The 17,919-nt window shown below is 54.8% G+C and overlaps 2 protein-coding genes across 2 annotated transcripts; one reads left to right on the top strand and one right to left on the bottom strand.

The window, feature by feature from the left end:
• The first annotated feature begins 1,060 nt into the window (after positions 1-1,060).
• Positions 1,061-15,623, top strand: SLC34A1 (solute carrier family 34 member 1). Its single transcript, XM_032269865.1, has 13 exons — positions 1,061-1,154; positions 1,781-1,909; positions 2,048-2,197; positions 2,282-2,410; positions 2,484-2,627; positions 3,627-3,738; positions 3,859-4,054; positions 4,141-4,236; positions 9,792-9,861; positions 10,125-10,292; positions 13,538-13,654; positions 13,755-13,879; positions 14,573-15,623. The coding sequence occupies exons 2-13, from the start codon at positions 1,801-1,803 to the stop codon at positions 15,074-15,076; spliced, it is 1,920 nt and encodes a 639-aa protein (XP_032125756.1). The 5' UTR covers positions 1,061-1,154; positions 1,781-1,800; the 3' UTR covers positions 15,077-15,623.
• Positions 15,624-16,881: 1,258 nt separating this feature from the next.
• PFN3 (profilin 3) lies at positions 16,882-17,746 on the bottom strand. The gene has a single exon (XM_032269866.1). The coding sequence runs from the start codon at positions 17,360-17,362 to the stop codon at positions 16,949-16,951; it is 414 nt and encodes a 137-aa protein (XP_032125757.1). The 5' UTR covers positions 17,363-17,746; the 3' UTR covers positions 16,882-16,948.
• Positions 17,747-17,919: the final 173 nt, after the last annotated feature.

The following is a 17,919-nucleotide window of genomic DNA, read 5'->3' on the forward strand; positions in this document are numbered from 1 at the left end:
CCAGTTTATCAGGAGCACCTCAGATTTAGCTGTTCCTACCAAGGGTCTGAGCTGCATGGGCGGGGAAGAGAAACAGGTCATGTGGGCCGGGGTCTCTGGGCCCACTGTGGGGATGTCAGCTTGCTCATAGGTGGAGAAACTCGATGTGACATTAACAGCACCTCCGAGCCCAAGGACCCAGTGATTCTGACACAAGAACTCAGAAATGATTGCATTTCCCTGACTCAGAGACACCGTCCCACCTGGGCATGAACCCAGCCCTCACCAAATATCCAGAGACCCGAATGCCATCTATTTCCTTCTCTCCCTCCCATCACCAATTCTACTGGCCAGGTGTCCCTGGGATGCACCTGTTCTCCTCAGCCCCTCCATTCCCATCTTAGTTCGGGCCTTCTCGTCCCTCGCCTGGACCACTTTGTCAGCCTCTTAATTGGCCTCTCCACTTCCAGGCTCCCTTCGACGTGTCCTGGCTCCACCCCAGATGGGCCATTCTAAAAGGGAGATCAGGCCCTTCTCAGTCGGGCCAGCGGCTCCACGTTCACTCAGACGCACGTCGTGGACCCAGAGTCGGGCATGAGAGACCCGCCACGATTCAACATTCTGTGGCCTCTCCGGCTTAGGGCCTCATCTCACACTCCTTCTCCTCTGAGTTCCCCCAACCCCAATCCCCACAGACTCACAGACACCCTGACGCTTGGCAAAGCCATAGGATGTTTTTGTTTGTCTGTTTTTTGAAACGGAGTCTCTCTGTCACCCAGGCTGGAGGGCAGTGGCGAGATCTCAGCTCATGGCAACCTCTGAAGGCCACAGGATGTTTAGGTCACTCCCTGGGGAGTCCTGTCAGGCCAGGAATGAGGGAACCCTGGGAACAAGGTGCTGAGTGGCATCAGGGTCTCTGCCTGGGGGTGGGGGATGTGTCTGGATCGTGGTTGATGGGAGAGCCTGACCACAGATTCCCCATGCAGAGCTGACGATTAGCAATTAACTGGGAGGAATCTCAGGGGTGAGGTTAATCGGGGAACAGAGGGAGGGCAGCTAGGGTTCTAGGGACTTTGCCCTTGACCCGAGGGTATAAAGGAGGAGGGTCCCAGTTCTCCTCAGGGTCCTGGAGGCTTCCTTAAGCTGCTGAGCTGAAGTGGAAACAGAACCCCAAGGTGAGCCCAGGGCCCTCACATCCCAACCCTACCCCCAGCTCCGAGTAGGAAACAACCCAGCACTCCAGTCCCTTCATCTCTGTCCTATCTGTACCCACCTCAGCGTGCCCCATATAACATGTCAGTCCAGCCAGGCACTTTGGGAGGCCAAGTGGGCGGATCATCTGAGGTCAGGAGTTTGTACAAAAAATTTGCTGGGCATGGTGGCAGGCACCTGTAATCCCAGCTACTTGGGAGGCTGAGGCAGGAGACTCACTTGAACCTGGGAGGCAGAGGTTGCAGTGAGCCAAGATCTCAGCATCTTTTATCACCACTATATCCCAGCATATCTGGTTCAGAACCTGGGCTAGAGCTCAATAATATTCAGTGAATGAGTGAATGAATGAACACCTCATTACCACAACACACACCCCTCCGAGACTCACATGCAGGTGTCCAGCACAGATCTGCACATGTGAGTCTCAGAGGGGTGTGTGTGGTGGTGGTGAAGTTGGAGGGTGTGCTTTCCCGGGTGTGTGTTTGGAATCATGCACCATGGAAGTTTATGCAGGTGAGGGTGTGTTGGGCGTGAGCGTCCAGGACACAGCCATTGCCATTCAGTGTTCCTGTGATCCACTGACCTGCAGGCCTCACAGCGGTGCCCAGGATGTTGTCCTATGGAGAGAGACTGGGGACCCCTGCTGTTTCCCCACTCCCAGTCCGTGGGGGGCACGTGATGCGAGGGGCAGCCTTTGCCTATGTGCCCAGCCCTCAGGGTGAGTGCTGCTCCCACACCCTGGATCCTGCTTGCCCACGGTTGCCCACATCCCGGGTGAGGCCACTTCTCCTGCCTGTCCCTCCCCACCTCCCCACCTTGAGGCCTCTAGGAGTTCCTGACCAGCCTCCCTCCCCAGTCCTGCACAGGATCCCAGGAACCTCTGCCTATGCCTTTCCCAACCTGGGCCCTGTGGCCCTTGCCGAGCACACCTGCCCCTGTGGGGAGGTACTGGAGCGACATGAGCCACTGCCTGCCAAGCTGGCCCTGGAGGAGGAGCAGAAGCCAGGTGGGCCTGGGTGGGGGGCAGCAGGGGCAGCAGCAGTTCCTGCCCTGGCCTCTGCATGCTGTGCTCATGGCTGCCCCCCTCCAGAGCCCAGGCTGTTCCCCAAGCTGCGCCAGGCTGGTGCCATGCTGCTCAAGGTGCCGCTGACGCTCACCTTCCTTTACCTCTTCGTCTGCTCCCTGGATGTGCTCAGCTCAGCCTTCCAGCTGGCTGGAGGTAGGGCCTGGGTGCAGGAGACCCAGGAGGGGTTCCTGAAGGGCCTTGGACAATGCTGGCTTATGCTCCCCAGGAAAGGTGGCTGGTGACATCTTCAAGGATAATGCCATCCTGTCCAACCCGGTGGCTGGGCTGGTGGTGGGGATCCTGGTGACGGTGCTGGTGCAGAGCTCCAGCACTTCCACATCCATCGTCGTCAGCCTGGTCTCCTCTGGCTGTGAGTTGGCCCACCAGGGTGGGGAAGAGCCTGGAGGCACTGGGTCGAATTGTCTGGGGACTAGGGCAGCGAGGCAGGGCTTCGGGTCTGGGGCAAGGGTGGAACAAGGGCTGAGAGCAAAGGGCAGGGCTCCATTTCCCACCCTGTCCCCTAAAGCATGGCCAAGAGTCTGAGCCAGCAGAGGCTCCTCAGGAGCTGGGAAGGGTGGCAAATGGGGAGCGTGGCCACAGGAAGGCTGGCCTCCATTCAGCCTGACTCCTGTATCAGCCAGGGACACCAAAGGAGCCCAAACTCCAGCTGTATGCAACCCGGATGATTTATAGCAAGGAACTGGCTTCCCCCATGGTGGGGCTGTCTGGGCAAGTCAGGAATCTGTAGGCCAGGGCATTGGAAGGGCAGGTGGGAACTCTCAGGCAGGAGCCCAGGCTGCAGTTCACACAGGGTTTCTCCTTCCTCAGGGAAGCCTCAGTCCTGCTTGAGGCCTTTCATCCTATTGCATGAGACTGATCCAGGTTACCAAAGATAATCTCCTTTCCTTAAAGTCAGCTGACGATAGACATGAATTGCATCTACAAAACGCCTTACAGAACACCTAGGCTAGTATTGGGTTGAATAACTAGGTACCACAGCCTAGCTAAGTTGACACATAAAACTAACCGTCACACTCAGGGACATGTGTGCACACGCAAGCACAAATCCCTATTTGCACATAGGACACAATCCCATGAGCCCTCATAACGCAGGCCTCACACATGCACACGTTCACATCCATACACCACACTCGGTGCATGTACATCTACTCGCATGGATGAATGCACATACCTGTACATGCACAGCACGAGCCCACGTGTACCTGTGACACCAAGGTTAGGCAGACTCAGCAGCATGGCAGTAGCAGCCACTGGGGACTGGGACGTGGGTAGGGGGCCTGACAAGAAATGTGGTGGGGCAGGAGCTGGGTGACCCCCAAATTCGTTAGGACGCCTTCTCTTCTACCAGTGCTGGAGGTGAGCTCTGCCATCCCCATCATCATGGGCTCCAACATCGGTACCTCTGTCACCAACACCATCGTGGCCTTGATGCAGGCGGGGGACAGGACTGACTTCCGGCGGTGAGGGGGGCTGGGAGTTGGGGGTATGTGCTTGGGGGAGGGCAGCCCCAGATGCTAGGAACCCCAGGTGTGTCTGTGCTCTGGCTCCAGACTGCCTTGCAATGTGGCCTCCCTGCCCAGGGCCTTCGCAGGGGCCACGGTGCATGACTGCTTTAACTGGCTGTCCGTTCTGGTCCTGCTGCCCCTGGAGGCTGCCACCGGCTACCTGCACCACGTTACTCAACTTGTGGTGGCCTCCTTCAACATCCATGGTGGCCGTGACGCTCCTGACCTGCTCAAGATCATCACAGAGCCCTTCACAAAGCTCATCATCCAGGTGACAGCAGAGCCTGGCATGGGGTAAGGGTGGGGGTAGCAAGGGACCCACCCTCCCTCACTCCCCCACCCACATCTTTCCCACAGCTGGACAAGTCCGTGATAACCAGCATTGCCACTGGTGATGAGTCCCTGAGGAACCACAGTCTCATCCGGGTCTGGTGCCACCCAGACTCCACAGAGGTAAGTCTCAGGCCTAGCCCCAGGTAAGAGGACTCCCTCTTCAGACTATTGGTTTCATTGTCTGTTAAAATGCTCCAGATAGACCTTGAAGATCATTTAGCCAGGAGAGGGCAAATATGTGGCCCTTCTACTGTGCTGACGGTAAACATTGCTAATTCCTCCCAACTTCACACATTCCCTTAGGCAGACATCACCAATCAATGAGAGTTGTTATGTAATTGACCTAGCCCAGTGGTTCTTGAAGTGTGGTCCCAGACCAGCATCTTGGGTACCGCCTGGGGAGAGATGCAAATCACCCTGCCCTTCTCTAGACCTATTGAATCTGGAAAACCTCTGGGAGTGGGGCTCAGTGGCCTATGCTTCAGCAGTTCCTCCAGCTGGGATCTGCGCTCAAGTCTGAGAACCACTGATGTAGCTCAACCCTTGGGTTTCACAGGTAGAGACACAGATTCAGAGAGGCTAAGAAACGTGCCAGAGCTTGTCTCACAGTGTCAGGGCCTGAGAACCCCAGAGGGGTTAGTGACAGCTGGGCCATGTTTTGGGACCCAGGTAATGTAGGGAGGAGGCAGAGTGTTATAAGGATACCCAGGAAAGTAGGGTGAACAGGAAGGTGGGCTGCATGGGGACCTCCTTGGGGATACAACAGCCCCTTGTGCTGACATTGGGGTTCCTTCTCCTGGAGACTGCCACAGGCAGGAATCCCTTGTCCTTCTGCACTGTTTCTGCTGCTTCTAATGCTGGGGAGATCTGTTTGAATTGAGTGGACACTCACGGACCACTAGTTATGCCAGGCTGGCGAGGAAGCAGGCAATTAACACACTTCCTTACTCAGCCATAAAAAGGAAAATGCTTCATCCAAACCACAACCCACTATATTTGCTTCTCCTTGATGCTTACATACAAGATGTAACTCCATGTAGAAGGAGATGTGAGGAAATCCGGAGCCACAGCATAAGCACAAGCCTTTCCCCTCACCCTTTCCACTGGCTGCTCCGTGTGACTGGACCTTTATCCTGGTGTGAACAGAAAACGCTCATCTGACTCGCCCTGCGATGTTCCTTTGCGTCTGAAGTTGCTCCAACTCAGCCTCTGAGCTGTTCAAAGCAGCCTGACAACAAAAAGCCCCAGCAGACAGCTTTTACGCTGACTTCGTGACCTCTTTAATACATCAACCGCCTTTTCACGAGCTCTCTGGGCACTCTCAGAGCTCTCTGAATCACAAGCCTCTACTTCATAGCAAAATGTGGAAGGGAGAGAAATCACACACTTTGATCTTCGCAAAAAGCAAGCCATGGAAGAGAGCTCTGTTCCTCGCTGCCTCTGAGCTCCCCGCCGGCCACCTGCTGCGGCTTCAGGCAGCTCTCAACCTGCAGCCTCTGCGTCCTCACCTGAAGTCATCCTCACCCAGGCTCAGTGTGCGGAGGCCGCCCTAGGGCCTTTCTCTATGGCTGAAGCTGCTGCTTGTCCAGCTGGTTTCTCTTCCTCGCTCTAGGCAGGAAACACTTCCCTTAATAGCAGGGGAGGGGCTGATTTCCTCGGCTTGGAGAGCTGGTGGGTGGGACCCGAGCTCTCACTTTCATCCTCTTCCTGGGACCATGCCCTGAAGGAGTGTGACTCACGCAGTGATAGATGCGCTTGCCCTTGCAAAGTGTGAAGTGCGTCCGGGCTCCTCCTGCCTGAAGACTTGGGTTTGTCCTTTGGCCACAGAGTCTCTCTGTGCTCCCTTACAACCTGTTCCCATTGACTCCAGCTTTCACCACGCTGGACCCAAGCTCGCCCAAACCAGTCTCCAGGGAAGCGATGCACCAGGGGGAGGAGGCGAGTCCGAGGCCTTCCAGATGGGGAAAGAAGAACCAGCGGCAGTTGTAGTGTTCAGACACATGAGTCTCTCGGGATCCCGAGAGTGTCCCGGGACTCACCTTCTTACGTGGCCACGCTGTGGATTGTCAACAATACCTGCCTGGTTTAAACAAGCATCTTTTGAGGACTTGCAACCTAGGAGGCAGAAATTATCACATCCCCCATTTTACAGATGAGGAAACTGAGCCCCAAAAAAGTGCAGTAGCTTGCCCAAGTCCATGTAATCGAGGTAGGTTATAAATCCTGATGGAATCCTATCTCGTTGCCTCTCTCACTCACCAGTCTGACATTCTACTATGTATGTCTGCTTCCCATGCTGCCCGTCAGGCCTGAACACCACCAGGTGACCACAGCCAGGTGGAGACCATTCCAGAGGTAGCGGGTGTTGCTCTAAGGAGGAGTTCTCCTTTCCGCCACCAGATGGTGCTGCTGGCACAGTGCTCTCCCTCTGCTTCCAGAACAAAGGCCCTAGAGCTCCCCTTCCTTTGCGGGGTAACTACTGTACAGGCCCACATCCTGACAGTCTCCTGTGAGCTTAATCACCTCCTTCAGTTCCCAGAGGGGCCTCTTTAATTTAGGGTGTCCCTGTAGGCACTTAAAGCCCAATTCTTTCTTCCAAAATGCTTCCAACTAGTCCCTGGTAAAAGGTGGGCAGCATTATGGACTTCAGGCCCAGAGAGGTTAAGTGTTTGCTCCCGTGACACACAGCTGGGAACGGCTTAGCTGGGGTATGGGCTTAGGGCCGTCCACAGGCCCATTCTGTTCTTCCCACGGAGCCACTCCACCACCCACTTCCGGCCCCTCTGGCCTCTCCACCCAACCCCAGGCCCAGGCAGGGATGGGCACATCTTGGGAAAATGCCCCCAGATCCTGGGTCTCCCAGCTCTTTTATCTAAGCGGGACTTTCCATCTTCTCCCTCTGCCTCATCAGGAAGCCACAGGGCCTGCTCCCTCCCGCAGTTCCCTCTCTGCTTGGCCTTGTTCCTCCTGCCACCTCTACCTTCCTCTCTTGTACTTTAGGGTCTCTGGGCTCTCAGCTGGGGCCACATGTCCCCAGCTAGGGAGGTCAAGATTCTAAAAACCTAGAGGGCTTGGCCCTCAGCTTTGCCCTGCTGCTGCCTCTGACAGCCCTAAGTCCAGCCCTAAGCTGGAACCCCAGTAAAATTCCCCATTCTCCCCCACCCTCCCCAGGGCCCCACAGTCCTCCCCCTGGAGACCGCTGGGCCCAGCCCAGGTTAGGTGAGTGGGGCACAGGTTGATCAGGCACCCACTCATTTCAGGGGGTTGTCTGCTCCCTGGGCCTCTAGGCTGGGGATTCCCAGGAAGGTCCAGTAGGCTCCTCCCCAACAGGGCCAGGGTCCTCAGGTTTGTTTGCAGGGGCCACTGGTCCTGACCTAGGGAGTCAGTCACACACGCAGCCTCCCCACAATGTGATCCTGAACGGGCCCAGGGAGGGAGAGGGTCGCTTGGTATTGGAAGCCGTGCCCTGCGATGAGCGCTTTAAACACATTTCCCCCTAAAACCTTTGCAGCAGCTCTTCTATTATCCTGCTTTAGAGAAAACAGTCTCTGCGAGGTGGCATGGCTTACCCAGGGTAGTTGGTATAAGAAGAAGGATTTGAACTTAGATCTGCCTGACAGCAAACACCTGGCTTTCTCTCTCCCTTACCCTCGTGGCAGTTACCATCACTTTCCCGGCCTGGTTTTCCCATCTAGCCCATCAGAGGCTATTTTTCCTAGGCTTCTTGGCCTGCCATTCAGGCCCAGGCTTGATGGGTCCCCAAGGCCCTGATGTGGTGAACTGGGAGCACAGATGAGCACAGTGTCCCATTCAAGGGAGCACATCCCGCTAAAATAAACCCTGATGTTACACCAGGTGCTGTGAAAGTTCTTATCTTGGCCAGTCACGATGGCTCATGCCTGTAATCCCAGCACTTTGGGAGGCTGAGGTGAGTGGATCACCTGAGGTTAGGAGTTCAAGACCAGCCTGGCCAACCTGGAGAAACCCCATCTCTACTAAAAATACAAAAAATTAGCCAGACGTGGTGGCAGATGCCGGTAACCCTGGCTACTCAGGAGGTGGAGGCAGGAGAATCGCTTAAACCTAAGAGGTGGAGGTTACAGTGAGCCAAGATCGTGCCATTGCACTCCAGCTTGGGCAACAGAGCAAAAACGCTGTCTCAAAATAAATAAATAAATAACTTCTTAACCCAACAAGGCTACAAATTAGTTGTCCACAGGCCAGACTGGGCTGCTTCTGCTGACCTTCGTTGAATTGTAAAGGATATCTCAACGTGGTTGCCAGTATTTACAGATTGGGAGTTTGCTGTTTTTGAAGGGTTTTTTTTTTTTTTTTTTTTTTTTGAGAGAGGGGGTTTTTCTTCTTATCCCCCCGGGGGGGGAAAGGCGCACCCTCGGCTCACCGCAACCTCCGCCTCCTGGGTTCAGGAAATTCTCCTGCCTCAGCCTCCTGAGTAGCTGGGATTACAGGCACGCACCACCATGCCCAGCTAATTTTTTGTATTTTTTTAGTAGAGACGGGGTTTCACCATGTTGACCAGGATGGTCTCGATCTCTTGACCTCGTGATCCACCCGCCTCGGCCTCCCAAAGTGCTGGGATTACAGGCTTGAGCCACCGCGCCCGGCCGAAGGGTTTTGTTTTTTGAGATAAAGTCTTGCACTGTCATTCAGGCTGGGTGTGATCATAGCTCACTCCACCCTCGACCACCTGGGCTCAAGAGATCCTCCTGCTTCAACTTCCTGAGTAGCTAGGACTGCAGGTGTATACCATGCCCTGACTAATTGTCTTTGTGGAGACAGGGTCTTGCTATGTTGCCCAAGCTGGCCTCCCATCGCTGGCCTCCAGTAATCCTCTCACCTTAGCCTCCCAAAGTGCTAGGATTATAGCCATGAGCCACACTGCACTGGGCCCAGATTGGGAGATTTTATCTAGAACTTCAGAGTTGTGGCTTCTTTCATAGAAACTCGGCAATTTAGCCACGCTAGGCTGTGTCCCTGGATGGTGACAGTGGTCAGGAGCTGAGTAGTTGCTGACTCTATAGGGCTGGGAGAAACTCTCCCCACGTCTTCCACACATAGCCCAAGCTGCTCACTTAGGTTACCCACCCAGCCCTGTGGACCTCTGAATTGTAGGGCCTCCCTAAGGGGCCACTTTGCCCCACTGACAGTAGGTGGACAGAAGAGATGTGTGAGCTGGGCCCTCTGTCCCTGGCACCCCCTGAGGATAAGGAATTTATCTAGAGGAGAATGGAGCTTGGGCTAAGGGTGTCTTGGAGGAGAGGATGGATGCTGATGAAGGGGCACCAAGAAAGGGATTGGTAATGAAAGATGAGGTAGCGGGTGTTTTCAGACAAACAGGAGCATGTTCAGCAGCACCCAATACCACTGAGAGACGGAGGAAAACAAAGACAAGAAGCCACTGGATGTGACCCGGGGGATAGTTGGGCCAGTGGAGTGACAGGGCAGAACACACAGAGGGACAGATTCTTGTGCAGCAGGTACTTTCACCACGTGTCCTCAGTGGAAGAGACAGGCTCAGAGAGGGCAAGAGATCCATCCATGGTCACAGAGCAGGAGACCCATCTCCATCTTCCCCATCCCTCCCAACCCCCATCTCAGCCCCAACCTCAGGCTGTATTTTCCTAATTCACTGAGTAACCCTCCTCTTAATCTAGGCTCCCACCTCCATGTCCAGGGCAGAGGCTAACTCCAGCCAGACCCTTGGAAATGCCACTATGGAGAAATGTAAGTGCCTGCAACATGGGAGGTGTCCTGCAGGCAAGGGCAGAGCCTGGCAGTGGCAGGGCCATCCCACGCCCAACCACTGTTGTGTACAGACCCAGGAAGGACGGCTGGCAACCAGCCAGCTCCTGAGCTTGGATCAAGCTCCAGTGTTGAGGCTCAAGGAGCCTGCATGGGGCCTTAGGCTCAGAACCCAACTGGGCGGCAAAGGTGGGGACCTGGGAGCCAGGTGTGAGGTCAGCTGTCAGGAGCTCCAACCCCTGCAGGCAAACACATCTTTGTGGACACGGGCCTGCCAGACCTGGCTGTGGGGCTCATCCTGCTGGCAGGATCCCTGGTGCTGCTGTGCACCTGCCTCATCCTCCTCGTCAAGATGCTCAACTCTCTGCTCAAGGGCCAGGTGGCCAAGGTCATCCAGAAGGTTATCAATACTGGTAAGCTGCGAGCAGTTGGCTGGGCAGGGCTGCAGGATGGGCCTTTTCAGATCCTGCTAAGTCCTGCCACTGCCTTGATTTGGGTAAACCCTACCATCTCTGAGCCTCAGTTTCCCGATGTGAAGAAGGTGGTTTCTGAGGTCAATTAGGTGCTGACAGCTGGAGACCTGTGGCTGCCTCTGGCTGTGGTTCAGTTTTAGCAATTGGAGATGCTCAGGGACCATTGTTTGATTCAATCAACAAACAGTCCTTAAGCCCCCATTGTGTGACAAGGAAGGTATAGTGCCAGGGATAGAGGTGAGACAAATAGAGATGGGTCTTCCCTCAGGGGCTCACAGCAGAGGGAGGCAAGCAATGAATACTGAGATTGGTGAGTAGCTCACACCTGTAAATCCAGCACTTTGGGAGGCTGAAGGAGGAGGATCGCTTGAGCCCAGGAGTTCAAGACTAGCTTGGGCAACGTAATGAAACTTTTTTTCTTTTGTATTTTTGTTTTGTTTTGGTTTTTTTGAGACAGAGTTTTGCTCTTGTTGCCCAGGCTGGAGTGCAATGGCACAATCTCGGCTCGCTGCAACCTCCACCTCTCAGGTTCAAGCAATTCTCCTGCCTCAGCCACCCCAGCAGCTGGGATTACAGGCATTCGCCACCGCGACTGGCTACTTTTGTATTTTTAGTAGAGACAGGGTTTCTCCATGTTGGTCAGGCTGGTCTCAAACTCCCAGCCTCAGGTGATCCACTCACCTCGGCCTCCCAAAGTGCTGGGATTACAGGCGTAAGCCAACGGACCTGGCCAACTTTGTCTTTTTTTTATTCTTTTTGAGACCAAGTTTCACTCTTATTGCCCAGGCTGGAGTGCAATGGTGCAATCTTGGCTCACTGCAACCTCCCCTGCCTGGGTTCAAGTGATTCTCCTGCCTCAGTCTCCCAAGTAACTGGGATTGCAGGTGCCTGCCACCATGCCCAGCTAAGTTTTTGTATTTTTAGTAGAGACAGGGTTTCACCATGTTAGCCAGGCTGCTCTCAAACTCCTGTCCTCAGGTGATCCACCCACTTCGGCCTCCCAAAATGCTGGGATTACAGGCCTGAGCCACCTCGTCTGGCCAAGACTTCGAGACTTTGTCTTTTTTTTTTTTTTTGAGACGGGGTCTTGCCCTGTCACCAGGCTGAAGTGCAGTGGTGTGTTCTTGGCTTACTGCAATCTCCACTTCCTGGGTTCAAGTGATTCTCCTGCCTCAGCCTCCTGAATAGCTGGGACTACAGGTGTGCACCACCATGCCCAGCTAATTTTTGTGTTATTGAGTAGAGATGGGGTTTCACCATGTTGGCCAGGATGGTCTCAAACTCTGACCTCGTGACCCGCCCGCCTCAGCCTCTCCAAGTGTTGGGATTACAGGTGTGAGCCACAGCGCCCAACCGAGACTTTGTCTTTACAAAAAAAAAAATTAAATTAGCTGGGCATCGTGGTGTGCTCCTGTAGTCCCAGGTACTCAGGAGGCTGAGTGGGAGAATTGCTTGAGCCTAGTAGGTTGAGGCTGCAGTGAGTTATGATGGCACCACTGCACTCCAGCCTGGGCAACAGAGTGAGACCCTGTCTCGAAAAAAATAGAGAAAAAGAAAGAAGAAAGGAAAATAAATGAATTAGGGGGATAAATTCAGAGAGAGGTACCTGCCAAGGACATAGAAAAATGGAATGCAGTAGGGTATGGAAGAGACAGCTTCCAATGGGTAGTCTGAGGCCGCTTGGAGCAGCTACACTAGTAGCTATGATGCGGATGAAGAGCACTCTGGGTGGAGGAACAGTATGTGCAAAGGCTCAGAGGCAGGAACCAGCTTGGCAGGTCGGTGGCACAGAAGGGTGGCCAGTAGCTGGAAAAAGCAGGATGAACAAGGGGATTGGCTGAGTGGGGTCAGCGAGATGGCAGGGAAGGGGCCAGAGCATGGGGTCTCCAGGCTTTGCTCAGAGTCTGGATTTTATTGAGAGTAACATGAGTACTCAGAAGACTTGGGGCAGGGGAGCAACACCATCTGATTTTTGTTCCCTCCCCCTTCTTTTCTTTGAGATGGAGTCTCCCCTGTCACCCTAGGCTGGAGTACAGTTGCATGATCTTGGCTCACTGCAACCTCCACCTCCTGGGTTCAAGCAATTCTCCTGCCTCAGCCTCTCTGAGTAGCTGGGACTACAGGTGTGCGCCACCACACCCAGCTTTTTTCTCTGTATTTTTTTTTCTGTATTTTTTTCTGTATTTTTACAGAAAAAGTAAAGAAGTAGAGATGAGGTTTCACCATATTGGCCATGCTGGTCTTGAACTCAGGTGATTCACCTGCCTTGGCCTCCCAAAGTGCTGGGATTACAGGTGTAAGCCACCATGCCCGGCCCCTTTTTTGTTTTTTGAGACAGGGTCTTCCTTGTCACCCAGGCTGGAGTGCAGTGGCACGATCTCAGCTCACTGCAACCTCTGCCTCCCAGGTTCAAGTGATCCTGAGTAAACTGGGATTACAGGTGCATGCCACTACACTTGGCTAATTTTTGTATTTTTAGTAGAGACAGGGTTTTGCCATGTTGGCCAGGCTAGTCTTGAATACCTGGCCTCAAATCAGCCTCCCGCCTTGGCCTCCCAAAGTGCTGGGGTTACAGGTGTGAACCACCGTGCCCAGCCTCTTTATTTTTTAACCATAATTTTTTTTTTTTTAAATAGAGATGGGATCTTACTATGTTGGCCAGGCTAGTCTAGAACTCCCAGCCTCAAGTGATCCACCCACCTCAGTATCCCAAAGTGCTGGGATTACAGGTGTGAGCCACCTTGCCTGGTCTTGATTTTCATATTAAACTTCATCCACTGGGAGGGGCCACATGACAAATGCTAGAATAAGGGGTATCATGGGGCTGTGGGAGCTCAGAGAAGGGAGAAAATGTCTGTCTGTTAGACAGCAGGGGGTCAGGGAAGGTTTTCCAGAGGAAGTGACATCCATGCTGAGTCTGAGGATGAATATTTGGATGCTGAGTAGGATATTCCCACCAGAGGGAACAGCCCCAACAAAGTCATGGTCACCTGATGAAGCCAGACTGAGAAAGGCCTTTAATCCAAGAGCAAAAAGGCCAATGGAAGCCACTGCACTGCAGTTGAACAGGAGACTGACAAGGTCCTACTGGGAAAGTGGCATCCAAATGCCTCCTTTCCATAGAGGTCTGTTCTCCCAATGCCCCCGCTCTGACCCCGGCCTGCTGGGATGGGGTTTCTTTGCAGATTTCCCTGCCCCCTTCACCTGGGTCACAGGCTACTTTGCCATGGTGGTGGGTGCCAGCATGACCTTCGTGGTTCAGAGCAGTTCTGTGTTCACCTCAGCCATCACCCCACTCATCGGTGAGTGTCCATGCAGAGGTGGAGTGGGGTGGGACAGGGCTGGCAGGGAAAGGGCTGAAGGAGATGCTGGGAGTCCCACCTCCTCTCCCTCTGCCCCCAGGCCTCGGTGTGATCAGCATTGAGCGGGCCTACCCACTCACACTGGGTTCCAACATCGGCACCACCACCACGGCCATCCTGGCTGCCCTGGCCAGCCCCCGGGAGAAGCTGTCCAGCGCTTTCCAGGTATGCTGGGAGCATAGCACCGCCTCGGGCAGGATGGATCTGGAATCGGGGTGTGGGGCCTGACAAAGATGTGACAACATGCAACAAACATTTTGACTGCCTACTAAGGGCCACCTACTATGCTCTATGGGAACCATATGAGCAAAGTAGACCCAATACCACCCTCAAGACCTCAGCATCTAACAGGAAGACACTGCTCATAATCACAGCAATAAATAGCAGTGAGTAGGATTTGCACCATAAGGAAGAGGAAGAGGTGCAATAAGAGGGGGCCTGGCGCAGTTGGGGAAATCCATTGTGGGGCACAGGGTTGAAAATGGCAAAGGGGGAATTGTTCTAGGAGTGAAGGAGTAACTGACAAGCCAAGGCACTGACTGAGTGAGGGTCCAGAAACTGACATCAATCCTTTAGCTGCTAGACTTTGGCAGAATCTGCTGGGGGATTCCTGAGCGAGAGGTCGGTGGTGAACATGTAGGGAGCTCAGGGCAGTAGTTATTTACCAACTGGTCCAGAAGTATTTCAATATTTTCATACCAGCACAGCTACCCTGGGGTGGTCTGGGGAGATACATCAGCCCTCAGTGGCAACTTTCCTGCTGCCCAGACCAAGTGTTCCTATCATCTACCCCTGCTGGCCTGACCCAGGACCTGGGAGCCAGTGCCCACCTCAGCCCCTCTGTCTCATCCTCTGCAGATTGCCCTTTGTCACTTCTTCTTCAACATCTCAGGCATCCTTCTATGGTATCCGGTGCCATGCACACGCCTGCCCATCCGCATGGCCAAGGCGCTGGGGAAATGCACAGCCAAGTACCGCTGGTTTGCCGTCCTCTACCTCCTTGTCTGCTTCCTGCTGCTGCCTTCACTGGTGTTTGGCATCTCTATGGCAGGCTGGCAGGCCATGGTAGGTGTAGGCACACCCTTCGGGGCCCTGCTTGCCTTTGTGGTGCTTGTCAATGTCCTGCAGAGTCGGAGTCCCCGGCATCTGCCCAAGTGGTTACAGACATGGGATTTCCTGCCTCGCTGGATGCATTCCCTGAAGCCCCTGGACCGCCTCATCACCCGAGCCACTCTATGCTGTGCCAGACCTGAGCCCCGCTCTCCCCCACTGCCCCCCAGGGTATTCCTGGAGGAGCTACCCCCTGCCACACCCTCCCCCCACCTTGCACTGCCTGCTCACCACAACGCCACCCGATTCTAGACTGTGGGCCCAGACCACAGCTGGGAATGGGGAAGGCCTGGGTGGAAAGGCAGGGGAGTGTGTGTGTATGTGTGTGCATGTACCTGTGCTACTCTGGGTGCCAGTCTCTCCTTCTGCAGCTCTGAAAAGGTCTGGGCTTGTGTGTCAGTGTCGGTGTGTATGCATGTGTGGGGGTGAGTCTGCATGTGCACCTGTCTGTGTGTAGAAGCTTTTGTGTACACGTGTGCCAGCCTCTGCACACATACACAGACACATCTGTGGGAGGCTGTGAGCAAGTTGCAGCGTATCTGGGTAGGGCTTTGGGTCCTCTGCATGGGTACACATGACTAGGATAGGCAGGAGTGAGAGTGGGTCTGAGTATGTGACTGTGCAGCTGTTTGTGCATAGATGTTGGTGCCTGCCTCACTGAATTTGCACACCTCCCTGCCACCTTCCTTCCTCCAAGATATCATTCACCTCATCCTCACCCAGGTCTTCAGCTCCACCACAACTCCCTTCACACTTGCCTAATGGAAAAAAACAAAAGGAATTAAACTCTCCTTAGGCATTCAGAAGTCTTTTTTGGTCTCCATCAATGGCAAAAGGGAAGACCAAGCCATGGGTTTCAGCAGCACCATCTCCCCTCAAAGACTCGCTGCAAGAGCAGCCTACTCTGCCCTGGCCAGGTACAGTTCCAGAGAAGCCAGCCCTGCAGGCTCACCCCAACCGTCTGCCTTAGTGAGTCCAATCCACAATTCAAACTCCCTGGAAGCCCCTCCTAGGCCTGGGGCCACCCCCAAGGCAAGTGTAAGGAGGAATCTGTATCCCCATCCCCTGACCCCCACCTGGCTGAACTTCCTCTGGTCTCCCTCTGCCCTCTAAATTCACCCACCTCAGCCAGACGCTCACTCCTCCTTGCTGGGATAAGAGCAAGGCTCCAGAATGAGTGTCAGGTGGGGTCTGCCATCAGGGCTGCTGGGAGAGAGGGGATGGGGAGGGTAGTGGTGGGCAATAGAGGTCATGCCCTGGGCCCCAGCACATGGAGGGCAGGGACCAGACACCCTCTCTCCCACTTTTGTCCACTATCTTTGGGCAATAAACCAGGCCTCAAACTCACCCAAGCTTTTCAATTCCCACTCTTCCATAGGTCACCCCGAAACTGAGGCCTACAGTGTGAGTCCCGTGGGTAGGGATGCCAGAGTTCCTCCCTCTAGTTCAGGAACTCCTCTGGGGCCTTAGGGAAGGCCTGGGGAAGGCAGGATGTAAGGTCGCAGGTTGTGATGGTCTTGGTCTTGGACATGTGCCCTCTCAGTGGGCCTCCTTAGAGGAATGTGGGCGAAGATACAGGGGCCTGTGAGCCCCAAATCTGCTTTACAAGCTACCAGGTCCATCCTGTTACCCACTCACTACTTGCTAGTGCTTGGGATGTGAGTGGAGGGCAAGAGAAGCACATGGCCTCCGGCCCTACTCCCTGATGGGGAGAGGTGTTCGCGGGATGGGGAGGGGGCTCCCTTTACTTGTCCTACCCCATCTGGCTAATGTGGAAATATTTGTGAGAAAGGACGCTAAGGATGAAACAGACTTTGAGAAGGTCCCCATCCTTGGACTCTTCCTCAGCTACGGAGTCCCTAGGACCCTGGGAAGGCGCCAAGGAGCAGCAGTCAGGCCCTGGCCTCTGCAAGGCGTCCATGGGAGAGCAGGGTGGAGGGCACAGGATCCTGGCAGCCTCTAGACTCAAAATCCCGGCTCCATCAGGTAACCTCCTTGCAAAGATCAGTTTCCTTATGTACAACTCCCCCTGCGGCGCAAGTGGAGGAGGCGCTAGCCACACCCAGGTCACAGTTTATTTGGCCAGCGCTACCGGGCTACCCGTGGGCGGCCTGGGCTGTCAGGCTAGGCGCCCTGCATGCGCAGCCCGCGGATGAGCTCGTGCGCCGTCTTGTTGAGGATGCCCCCGTGGACGCCGCGTCGGCCCATGAGCACCAGGAGCGCGCGCGGCGCGTGGCCTACGCACACGGCGCGCGCGTCCAGCCCCTTGGTGCGCGCGTCCAGCACGCCGTCGCCCTCGGCCAGCAGGTGGTCGCGGATGACGCAGCAGCGGCGGCCCCCCACGCTCAGACCCGCCTGCAGGAAGGTGCGCCGGTCGGGCCCGGTGAGCACGCCCACCTCCTGCGGCGAGATGGCAGCCAGCAGGCCCCCGGGCCGCGAAGCCCACACGCAGCGGTTGTCCGCGTGGCCCACGATGGCCACGTCGTCGATGCGCTGGTCCTGCAGCACTGCACTGATGTAGCCCTTCCAGTCGCCCATCGTGCTCCGAGTGCGTCCCCCGACCTCGCGCTTCTCTGTGCTGTGTAGAGGCGCCGCGCCGGGAATGCCTGCGGTGCTGTGACGCTTGCGGGTCGGGGCTGTGACGTCACACAAGGGGCCGTCCTGTAGCTACCACCCAGGCTAGGGCACGTGGGGCATGGGCGTTTAGTGCCCAGGCTGTTCTAGGATTACCCTGTAGGACGGGTTTGGCAGAACGTGGTGGTTCACTCTTGTAATCCCAGCGCTTTGGGAGGCTGAGGCGGCCGGATCTCTTGAACTCAATAACGAGATTATAGTAAACTATTACAGGATCCTGTCGCTGTACTCCAGCCTGGGCCACAGAGCCAGGCCCTGTCTCTTAAAAAAAAAAAAAAATTAATAAAAAAAAATTTTTTTTTAATTGAGATGAAGTCTCACTATGTTGCCCAGGCGGGCCATAAAGTCTTGAGCTCAAACAATCCTCCCGCCTCAGACTCTCAAAGTGAGATTACAGGCGTGAACTGCTGCATTTGGCCAATCTTTTTTTAATTTTAAAAAGATGATTTTATGAACAAAAA

Source organism: Sapajus apella, unplaced genomic scaffold (genome assembly GCF_009761245.1).
Source record: "Sapajus apella isolate SASKATOON/1434 unplaced genomic scaffold, GSC_monkey_1.0 scaffold200, whole genome shotgun sequence".
NCBI lineage: Eukaryota > Metazoa > Chordata > Mammalia > Primates > Cebidae > Sapajus > Sapajus apella.

What these genes read in the sequence shown, in the direction of transcription:
- SLC34A1 (XM_032269865.1), top strand. Translation starts at nt 1,801, where the DNA reads ATGTTGTCCTATGGAGAGAGACTGGGGACCCCTGCTGTTTCCCCACTC. An exon ending in GACAGGACTGACTTCCGGCG is followed by an intron (nt 3,739 to 3,858) that starts GTGAGGGGGGCT and finishes CTCCCTGCCCAG; the next exon opens with GGCCTTCGCAGGGGCCACGG. An exon ending in CCAGAAGGTTATCAATACTG is followed by an intron (nt 10,293 to 13,537) that starts GTAAGCTGCGAG and finishes GTTTCTTTGCAG; the next exon opens with ATTTCCCTGCCCCCTTCACC.
- PFN3 (XM_032269866.1), bottom strand. Translation starts at nt 17,362, where the DNA reads ATGGGCGACTGGAAGGGCTACATCAGTGCAGTGCTGCAGGACCAGCGC.